This window comes from Trifolium pratense, linkage group LG6 (assembly GCF_020283565.1).
Source record: "Trifolium pratense cultivar HEN17-A07 linkage group LG6, ARS_RC_1.1, whole genome shotgun sequence".
Classification (NCBI taxonomy): Eukaryota; Viridiplantae; Streptophyta; class Magnoliopsida; order Fabales; family Fabaceae; genus Trifolium; species Trifolium pratense.
Window position 1 is genome coordinate 43847881 of NC_060064.1, and position 12028 is coordinate 43859908.

Consider the following 12028-nt stretch of genomic DNA (forward strand, 5'->3'; position numbering starts at 1 on the left):
TGTATCCTTTTCTTAGAAGAATTTTTTTTTTTTTTTTTATTTCATATTATTTTTTAATGATTGTTATTAACTGGAATTGTAGAGGGGCTCAGGGTATAAATTTTCGGCGAGCTCTTAATAACTTTTGCAGGAAGAATAAAGTTGATATTGTGGCCTTACAAGAGCCGCGTTGCAGCGGAATTATTGCCGAAAAAACAATCAAGAAATTGGGCTTCAAAAATTATGTTATAGCCGAAGCTAGGGGATTTTCTGGCGGTATATGGTTGATGTGGAACAGGCCAGACATTCAAATTCAATTACTTCAAAATAACTTTCATTTTCTTCATGTGCAGGTGAGTGAAAAAGATATGGAACCGTGGCTCCTCACAGTGGTTTATGCTAGCCCGCGAGAGAATGAGAGACATGATACTTGGCATTTACTGCGGCAAATTGCTACTTATATCAACATGCCGTGGCTTATGATGGGAGATTTTAATGAAATTGCGTGTCCTAATGAGAAGAAAGGAGGTGCACCAGCAGACATTACAAAATGTCAAAATTTTAATAGTTGGATCAATGATTGTAACCTTCTCGAGGTCACAACCGCCGGTACTCGCTTTACATGGAGAGGTCCGAAGTGGAATGGGAGGGATAGAGTTTTCAAGAAACTTGATCGTGTCCTCTGTAATGTTGATTGGAGACTTAAGTACCACGAGGGTTTTGCTAAGGTTCTCCCAAGGGTTCAATCTGATCATCATCCCATTCTTGTATTACTAAAGGGGGAGACTACTACAAACAGAAATCGTCCCTTTCGTTTTGAGGTAGCATGGACTTCCCATGTTGATTTTAATAACTTCATGAAATCTAAGTGGGAGAAAGATAGGGATATTGTGCAAAGCCTCAACAATCTTACAACTCATCTCAAAGAGTGGAATAAAGACACCTTTGGAGATATCTTTAAAAGAAAGAAAGAGATTTTGGGTAGAATTAATGGGATTCAAAATAGCTCCAACTATGGTTATAGTGCATTTCTTGAGAATTTGGAGAAAGAACTTCAAGATCAGCTCGCTATCACCCTTTATCAAGAAGAGTGCCTCTGGTTTCAAAAATCTAGGAGTCAATGGATTACTGATGGAGACCGTAATACTAAGTATTACCATTCCAAAACCATTGTTAGAAGGAGACGCAACAAAATTATTTCTCTTCGCAATGAGGATAGAACCTGGGTTGATGAACCAGAGAGTCTTAGAGAGTTGGTCCGAAATTTCTATATAAACCTTTTTAAAGAGGAAGAAGAAGTTCGTGATCCGATTGTTTCTTGGACTACATATCCTACAAACATGGAAGCTCATCATAATTCTTTAAGTGATACAATCCAGTTTGATGAATGTAAGAGAGCCGTCTTTGATATGAGCCCTCTAAAATCACCTGGAGAGGATGGTTACCCTGCTATTTTTTTCCAACAATGCTGGGAAACGGTAGCTGATTCTCTTTTTCGGTATGCTAATCAGGTTTGGGTTAATCCTTCTCTCATCTCTTCGATTAATAATACTCTTCTCGTGTTAATTCCTAAAGTAGACAAACCTGAATTTGTTTCTCAATTTCGTCCCATAGCTTTATGTAATGTTGTTTATAAAATTATTACTAAGGTTATTGTGAATAGAATTAAGCCTTTATTGGATGGAATCATTTCTCCCTATCAATCCAGCTTCATACCGGGACGCACCATACATCATAACATTATAGTGGCTCAAGAAATGGTGCACTCTATGGCTAGGATGAAAGGTAATAAGATGTTCATGTCCATTAAAATTGATCTTGAAAAGGCTTATGATCGACTCAACTGGAATTTTGTCGAAAATTGTCTGATTGATTGTAAGTTTCCTCATAACCTCATTAACATTATTAAGCATTGTATTTCTTCTCCCTCTTTCAAAATTTTATGGAATGGTGACAAAACAGATATGTTTACCCCTTCGAGAGGCATTAGGCAAGGAGACCCTCTATCTCCGTATCTTTTTGTCATTTGTATGGAACGCCTGTCTCATATTATTGCAGATCAGGTGGATGCTGAGTATTGGAAACCTATGCGTGCAGGTAGGAATGGTCCTAAAATATCTCATCTTCTTTTTGCTGACGATCTTCTTTTGTTTGCAGAGGCTTCTATAGAGCAAGTGCATTGTATTATGCATTGTCTTGATATTTTTTGTCAAGCTTCTGGACAAAAGATCAATAATCAGAAAACAGAAATCTATTTCTCTAAGAATGTCGATCAACAGCTTCGGGAGGACATTTTAAATCACACAGGCTATAAACATGTCAACAATATAGGCAGGTATTTGGGGGCGAACATTAGTCCGGGCCGATCTACTAGGGGAAAGTTTCATAACATCATTGACAAAATTCAAAACAAGTTGAGTGGATGGAAGCAACAGTGTCTGAGTTTTGCTGGCAGGCTTACCCTTTCTAAATCTGTTTTGAGCTCTATACCGTACTATCATATGCAATATGCAAAGCTCCCTAAAAGTCTTTGTAACGAGATAGAAAAAATTCAAAGGAGCTTTTTGTGGGGAGATACTGACCAATCTCGCAGACCTCATCTGGTGGGATGGGACGTTTGTTGTCTTCCAAAGAAAGAGGGTGGCCTAGGCATTAAACGACCTCATCATATGAATGAGGCTTTTTTAATGAAGATGCTTTGGAATCTCACCACCAAATCAGATGACCTCTGGTGCAAGGTTCTTTATAGCAAGTATGGAAGGAACAAAGACCTTAGGGTAACCATAAATTCTCAACCTTATGACTCTCCTTTGTGGAAAGCCTTAACAAGTATTTGGGAGAAATTTCAGCAGAATATTGTGTGGAAGTTGGGTGATGGTAACATTATTAATTTTTGGCTAGATAAATGGACTCCCAGTGGAACTTCTCTTATCTCCATTACTAATCAAACTATTATCGACACGACTCTCTCTGTGAGGGATGTGGTAACCCCCTCGGGAGATTGGGATTATAATTTTCTTACTTCTAGCTTACCGTCTACCTTTGTTTTTCAGGTTCTCGCTATCCCCGTGCCTAAGGACACCGATGGACAAGACAATATTGGTTGGGGAGGAACCAACATGAGAGACTTCACAGTTAAAAGTGCCTATGACTCTCTAAACACTATAGCTCAACCCATTGAGGGGGATTGGAAGGCCTTGTGGAGCTGGAAAGGCCCTCATCGAATTCAAACTTTTATGTGGATGGCGGCTCATGAACGTCTTCTCACTAATTATCGTAGGAGCAAATGGGGAGTTGGAGCTTCTCCTACATGCTCTGCTTGTGACAGAGACAATGAAACCACTATTCATGTTTTGCGGGATTGCCCCATAGCAACACAAACATGGATAAGGTTAGTACCTTCTAATAATATCTCTAACTTTTTCTCTCTTGAATGCAGGGATTGGATCTTCAAGAATATCAATAATCAGAACAAGAAGTGGATAACAACTTTTATGGTGGCGTGTTGGTACATATGGATGTGGAGGAACAAAAATATATTCGAGGAGGAATTTCAGCGTCCGACTGATACAATTTTCAAGATTCTCAAGATGGTTGATGATATAGATAATTACACCAGACATCCTCTGAATACCCGTCGATGCGACACTATTTTCATTGGATGGAAAAGACCTCGGGAGGGGTGGATTAAGCTTAACTGTGACGGAGCCTTCAAGAATTCTTTGGGTCTAGCTGGTTGTGGTGGACTCTTTCGAAACTCTGGTGGCAGATGGATTAAAGGATATGCACGAAAAATTGGAACTTGTGACGCTCTTTCCGCTGAAATGTGGGGAATGTACTTGGGAATGAAGCTTGCTTGGAGTCAGGGTTTCCATCATCTGGAAGTAGAAAGCGACTCAAAATTTCTAGTAGACATGATCACAAGGAAAGTTAAAATTAATGGCAATCCTCCAACCTTGGTGCGTCGTATACAAGAGCTTTTAAAGTTGAACTGGCAGGTGCATTTCAATCATACCTGGCGGGAGGGGAATAGAAGTGCTGATTGGCTGGCTAATTTTAGCTTCTCCTTAGACTCTTTTAATATTCATGTTATGCAGAATCCTCCCAGTGAGGTTTCGAGACTCCTTTTTGATGACTTTTTCGGGGCTTGCATGCCTAGAAATATTCGTTCGATTCTGTAGTTCTTTTCGTTTTGGGCTTTAGCCCTCTTTTTCTACCAAAAAAAAAAAATAATAGGAATACAACTATTAAATACATTGAATCACTCACACTAATGCATTTTTAATATTTTAACGGTCTTCTTGTCATGAAATTATCCAAAGGGTCTAAATGTTTTTCTCAAATCTACATCACAACATGGTCTATATATAATCAACATTAGTCATGTATGACAAACAAAATATAACATAAGGTGAAATTATATACAATGGCTTTTTCCATTTATCAATCCTTTATTTGCTTGTTTTTGTGCATTGCTTTGATTCTCCCTTCAGGTAACATAAAATTTACAATTGAGTTTCATTTTCAATATAAAATTTACTACCTCAAATCCTATATGAATTTTCAATTTTTAATTTTATCCAATTGAGTTTTCTTGCTTGGATTTGCAGGATTGGCAATTGGATCAATTCCAAAATTTCAGTGCATAGAACATTGCAATAATGTCTCAGACTGCAATCAATATTGTGGTACCAAGGGATTTAATAGAGGTGGAATTTGTATGTATCCCCAAAACCAAAATCTGTGTTGTTGTTATAGTGTTCCCCCTACATCATCACCATAGAGTTTTTAGTTTGTAAAACCAGAAAATCATTGAAATATTTTTGATGATTTTATTAAATAATACTTTTTTTTTTGACAAAAATATTATTAAATAATACTAGTAATGGTAAAAGAATATAATCGGTACGTTGGACGTATTGATTCTTTACATTAATTAAATTAAATATATTCGGATCATTTTGTTGCTCTTGTATTTCTCAACCGTTTTTTCCATTAAATTAAATGGATATATGTTTCAAGTTTTTGTTCCGTAACTACTCCTTTCGTCCCAAAATATAAGAACTTTTTGACCACTATAGTATGTCAACACATACTTTTGATTAGGAATATCTTTAATTCTCTATTAGTAAAAGTTATTGAAATTTGATATTTTAAAAATATATATCGAAACAAATCAAACAAGATCTTATATGATAATATTTACATTTATATACTTTTAGATTTTGGTTTTCAAAACAATCAAAAGATGTTTTGGTTTTCAAAACAGTCAAAAGATGTTTACAATATTGCACATGTTAGACAAACCCAATATATATAAGAGTAATATTTAGTTGGCAAAATTACACTACAGGTCCTTTATCTTATTTTTTTGTAACACTTTGGTCCTTTATCTTTTTTTTGTAACAATTTGGTCCTTTATCTTTTTTTTCGTAACACTTTGATCCGTATCTTATTTATTTATATAAAATAAAGGACCAAAGTGTTACAAATAAAATAAGATAAATGACCAAACTGTTACAAAAAAAGGGACTAAAATGTTACAAATAAAAAAAATAAAGGACTAAAGTGTTACAAATAAAAGATAAAGGACCAAAGTGTTACAAAAAAAAGATAAAGGACCAAAGTGTTACAAAAAAATAAGATAAGGGAACTGTAGTGTAATTTTGCCTATTTAGTTTATGTTGTTGCGGTGTAGAACAAGTAATTCAAACGTGTTTTGGTTTTCAAAACAGTCAAAATATGTTTTGGTTTTCAAAAACAGTTTTCTAAACAGATTTATAAAACAAGTTTTCAAAACTAAAAAGCAAGAGTAATTCAAACATTTCGAGTCTATGTTGTTGCTCATTAACCAACTTTATGATCATTCTGTTACAAATAATATGTGAATGACAAACAAATACTTGACTCATTATCTAAAATTCATAGTGAGGTTTACTCGAAATGTGACACACACCACTATTACTATGAAGAAAAAAAAAACTTATTATAGTTACATAATACACTATATAGTATACTCACGGCATGTCAATCTTCTTATATTTAAAATTTCTTTTATTGTCAATTTTTTTTAATTTTTTTTAAAATAACAATTACTATTAAGAAACAAAAGGAGTATATATCTTACATTAAAAATCCCAGTAAAAAAGTTCATAAAAAAAAATTCCAAAATAAGAAAACCTACAATAAAGTTTGAAAAAAAAAATCTAACCAATAAAATAAATTAATTTACACATGCATTAAATCATAATGTTATTTTCTTATATTAATATCTAAAATATATTTATAGGGTCAAGATCAAATGACACCAACTAGTTTGACATCAAATGTTACATCTCTCAATAACGTTTTAACCGGCATAAATTTTATAAAATTCACCGTTGGATTAAAAGTTTATATCATATAGATCATTTATGTAAAATTTCAAATAAATCCAAAATCATTTGATATGTTATTGAGATACATCAAAGTTAACGGTTTTTGTTTTTTGTTAAATTCAGTTAATCTTTATGTGTCTCAAAATCATATCAAATGATTTTGGATTTGTCTGAAATTTTACACAAATGAGCTATATGATGTAAACTTTCAATCCAACGGTGGATTTTATAAAATTTATATCGGTTAAAACGTTATTGAGAGGTGTAACAATTGGTGTCATTTGATCCGACCCATATTTTTATATATTTGTACATGATGTGATTAAGTTAGATGTACTTATAAAAAAATAATACTCGAACAAAACAAACTTAATGCATTTCATTAATCACCAAAAGTTCAATACACGAAGGAATAATCTCAAATCTATGGAAACTAGTCCAATAATTGGCTACCCTAGCTAGCATATGAGCAACCAAATTCACCTGTCTCATAATAAACATAACATCAAAGTTTGCACAAGATAACATAACAAGAATAATAGCATTAACGATTGAAAGAAACTCTGAGTTGTCTCGTCTCTTGGTATGAATTGCCTTAACCAGCACTAGAGAGTCACTTTCGAATTGGACTCGTCCAAAGCCTCTATGCTTAGCTTCATTCATGGCCTGCAATAATGACCATGTTTCACCCTCTTCTATTGATAAAACCATTTGTTGCTACTTTGTGAATCCAGCAGTAAACTCACCGGAGCTATTACGGAAACAGTCACTCATTGTTGTCCTTCCTGAGTCAACAAAAAAAGCTGCATCAACATTGCATTTTAACCATTCTAAACGAGACTTTTCCCATCGATCCGTGCTTAAAAGTGGGACAGAATGATCATCAGTACTTCACATCTTATGAATAGCAAACCACTCACTCCAATGATCAAAAGCAACCAGTCTAACTTGACTTGGAGTTCTAACATTATCATTCCAGATTTTATCATTTCAATTGTGCCATATACTCCAAAATAGCGAAGCCACACTACCTATAGTTTCATAATCCTCATTCTGGCACAAAGGAAATATTCTATTGGTCGCGCTACCTTGCTGATACGCTGCAGAGACCATGATTGATGATAGCTCGGCTGCTTGCCAGCTAGACCGAGCAGAAGCGCAAGTGAAAAAAATGTGGATGTCGTCTTCTACCTCCTCTTCACACAAGGGGCACTGAATTTCACAATCGACATTACGTTTTACTAATCTGCACCTTGTTGGAAGACATCTTCTACACAATCGCCAAAGATGATGTGCTTTATGTGGAGCATGCGATTTCCATAACGCTATCCAATTACCTGCCACATGATATTTATCACTATGAATAAAAAAATAATACTTTCAATAAATAAATAAAAAATAATAATATTGTTGTTATATACACATTAAATCCCAAAAAAATCCTTCGACTTGGATTTATTAAGTGAAAAAACAAAAGAGAAGATAGTAATACTAATGGTTGTTGAAAAAAGAAAGAAAAAAAGATAGCAATACTAATGCCTTCAATGCCCAAGTAGGACATTTTTTTTTTTTGGACTTACAAGTAGGACTATTTATTTCTAATGCTTAGTACCTCTTACCAAAGTCAACAATACCAAAATTAAGTAATTGCTTATAAAAATAATTAATTGCTACTTCTATTTTTAAAATTAAAAGTATACGACGTAATTCTTTTTCATAGTTCAATTGATAAGGACATGTAATGTAATATCCAGGGATCGAAATTCAAACTCTAGTACACTAACTTATTCACATTAAAAAGTAAAATTTTAGCCACTAGACTACTTGAAAAAGAAAAAAAACACTCCTCATTAAATTAAATTCATATATATTCAACAACCAAAACAAAAATAAAATTAACAGAAAATTGTGGTTAGGTTAATATACTCTCTTTATCACGAATCGTTCGAAAAAACTCGAGTTTAATTTCTAGGGAGAATAATTCTTATAGGGCCTCTTCCCCTAAAAAGAAAATATAGAATAAAGAAAGCATAACATCTTCTTCTATGGCAATGAGTAGTACTATATACATTTACTCAAACTATTAGTCAACTACTATGAAATGAAACTAAAAAATTTAAAAAAAAAATAAAAATCTTTTTTTCAGTTTAAATATGTGAAAAAGTCAACTCTCTATTATTTTTGCACTTTGAAGAACTTGCAAACATTACTACACATAAAGTTCAAAACTTGAACACAGAATTGCATTGCACTCTCAAATGGGTAATAGAATCAGTAGCCTCTGTCTCTGTTCTGCCGGCGCCGGAGAAATCTCCGGCAGGTTTTATAACAGCTTTGCCTTGTTATCCAAGAATCATGACAAAGCTATTTGCAACTCCATCTCCTATGTGAGACCGAACTCGCCTGGATTCTCCGGCGATACATTCTCGGAAGAGGATGCCGACACCCTAGTGACTTTCCGGTTGGTCTCCGGAGCCACCGTGAGTGCAAATTCCTCATCAACACCTTCCATTTACCTTGATGACTCTCTTCAACATAGCACTGTTTTGGATTCCTCTGCTTCATTTGAAAGCTTTGGTTCATTCACTTCCACAATGATGCATCCTCAAAATCAAAATCAGAATGATCCTCGTAGTTCTTCTGTGTGTGGCTCCATTGAAAAAGGGTTATCTTGGAGCCCTTTTAATCTTGTGTTGAATGATGATGATTCCATTGAAAAATCTTCAGAACATGTCAAGAAGATAAAGAAACCTAACAAGATCAGCTTGCAGAATGTTCTAAGTAGAGTTTTTTCAAAAAAAGTATCTTCTGGAAAAGGATCAATTTTTAAGAATAGAGATAATGTTAATGTTAATGCAAATGCAAGAGTGAGTTGTAGTACTAGTTTAAGTGATGAATTGAGATTGCATAATGAGAACTATATGGATGATGATGGATGTGATGATATGTCAATGGTTTGTGAGAATCTTCATATGGCTCAAGGAAAAGGCGGTGAGGATCGTATGCATATCGTGATTTGTGAGGAACATGGATGGGTTTATGTGGGAATTTATGATGGATTTAATGGTCCTGATGCAACTGATTATCTTCTTAATAATATGTTTTATGCTGTACATGATGAGCTTAAAGGGTTTCTATGTAATCGAAATCGAAATAGTAGTAATAAAGTGAAAAGTGAAGAGGGTTTTAGTCACATAGATGTGTTAGAAGCTCTTTCAGAGGCAATGAGGAAAACTGAGGATGCATTTTTGAAGATAATTAATGAGATGATTAATCATAATCCTGTTTTGGCTATGATGGGTTCTTGTGTTTTGGTTATGTTGATGAAAGGTGAAGATGTTTATTTGATGAATGTTGGTGATAGTCGCGCTGTTTTAGCTACTCGGATTGGGAATCATCCTCAACTCACCATGGATCATAGCACTCATGTGAAAGAGGTAGTTTTTTGAGACTTGTTGAAATTATGTAATTACTTAATTTAATCCTCAAGAATGTAGAACCGTTCCAACTTAGTTCTCTAATTATTAATTAGGTTCGTCTCTCAAGAATGTTTAACATTTTGTATTTCTAGGTATATATTGAAATATTATAATTTGGAGACTAATTTGAGTATTTACTCGATGAAAATTGGTCTGATAAAATTCATATTAACAACTTTTTTTTTCTTTCTTTCTTGATTCTCAGGAGGTTCGTAGAATCAGACAGGAGCATCCAGATGATCCTTCTGCGGTAAAAAAAGGCCGAGTGAAAGGTTACTTGAATATCACAAGGGCTTTTGGAGCAGGATTCCTTAAGCAGGTAACTTGATAGCCTATACTGAATTGCTTACATTACTGCTAAAAAAATTGCTATGCTAGTTTCAAGTTTCTTTTTCACTGTTATATTGAATTACATTATTGTGTATATTCTTCTATTATAAGGTTTTGAGTCAAGATATAGTATTTTAGTTTCTTGTTGATTCTGTTATGGTCTTTATAGCCTATTGTTGTTCCTGGTGCCCTACAACTCAAACATCTTCATAAGTGACTAGAATGCATATTAATTTTGTTCCAAGAGTACTCATTTAGGATACATCTGGCATGTAATGATCTTTAGAATGCATATTAATTTTGTTCCAACATAGTTACTACAATGATAGTTAATACCATACAATGTAGCAATCACTGACACTTCATATTGAAGACGTGTCTGACATTTGGCACGTGTGTCAATGTCCGACACTGACACGACACCAAAGATGTGGTTACATTTATTTATTTTGTTTTCTCAAATTATTATAAGTGTCGACGTGTCAGTGTTAGAGTTGTGTCTAATATTTATGTCGGTGTTAGTGCTTCGTAGATACCATATTTCAAATCATTTGCTAACAAATAATTATGGCATGACCCTCTTGGTCTATTTTGCAGCCTAAACAAAATGATGCAATGTTAGAGACTTTCAAAATTAACTACATAGGAGAATCTCCTTATATCACATGCTCCCCTTCATTACACCACCAAAAACTCAGCTCAAGTGACAAATTTCTTATACTGTCTTCTGATGGACTTTACCAATACTTCACAAATGAAGAAGCAGTTGCAAAAGTAGAGTCATTCATCATCATGTTTCCAGATAAAAATCCAGCACAACTTCTCATTGAAGAAGCACTTAGTCAAGCAGCCAAAAAAGCAGGTATAAAGCACTTCCTAAAATTCTGTATATATTACGATCGCAATTTGCAGTTGAAGACTGTAATTTTAATTTTCAATATATTTCAACATGATGTGAAGTTTGAAATAAGTCAAAATCTACGTAGCACTAACACTTTACTTTAAAGGTGTTCAGTGTCCAAAACCGACACATGAAGTTACATTCAAATATTTCGCCTTTTCAAATTATGACCAGTGTCGACGTGTCAGTGCTTCATATGTCAAAACAATCGTTGTAAGTTTGACCTTCATTGTTGTATTGTAGGTATGGAGTTCCATGAGTTGCTTGATATACCACAAGGGGAAAGAAGGCTATACCATGATGACATTTCCATTGTCATAATATCCTTGGAGGGAAAAATATGGCGTTCATTGGTGTAAATGTAATCAGTGTGATATTAACTTACTAATCAGAGTGACACTAACCTAAAGTTTAAGTTTAGGGAATTTCCCTTCATGTGTGTTTAGTTCTACGGTGATGAAAATTGACCTAGAAAGTGAATTTTTGGTTATATATGAGATCGAATGGAGTTATACGAGAGAAGTTCAGTTTTGTTTTGACAGCTTCTTAACTAATACTGTATTTTGTTTTCTTTCAATCAATGGTATATTTTTATGATGCGAGGGAAATATTCTCCTTATCTTTTGAATTTAAAATTTGTGTCATATACAATAACTTGATTATGAAGTCAAATGCTTAAATTTGATCCTTTGATGATAACAAAAAAGGCATGCGGTTGATAGAAGATTATTATTTTTTTTGTGCCAAATTCATCATGGATTTAAATTGTCAAAATCAAACTATAAAAAAGAAAACCGTAATAGTGGACCAGTAAATAGTTTGATTTTAAAGTAATACTAGCAATTTAAAATGCATGGTCAACCTTATAAATAGTGGGATGTAGATTTATTTCATAGATTTTTCTTATATTTTATATATAAAAAGAGTGAGAGCACATCATGGTTGAAATAAATTGTTTATAC

General features: G+C 33.9%; 1 protein-coding gene across 1 annotated transcript; it reads left to right on the plus strand.

The window, feature by feature from the left end:
• Positions 1-8583: 8583 nt before the first annotated feature.
• Positions 8584-11663, plus strand: LOC123888015 (probable protein phosphatase 2C 4). Its single transcript, XM_045936945.1, has 4 exons — positions 8584-9793; positions 10041-10154; positions 10763-11027; positions 11310-11663. Exons 1-4 carry the CDS (start codon positions 8615-8617, stop codon positions 11423-11425), a joined length of 1674 nt encoding a protein of 557 aa, XP_045792901.1. The 5' UTR covers positions 8584-8614; the 3' UTR covers positions 11426-11663.
• Positions 11664-12028: the final 365 nt, after the last annotated feature.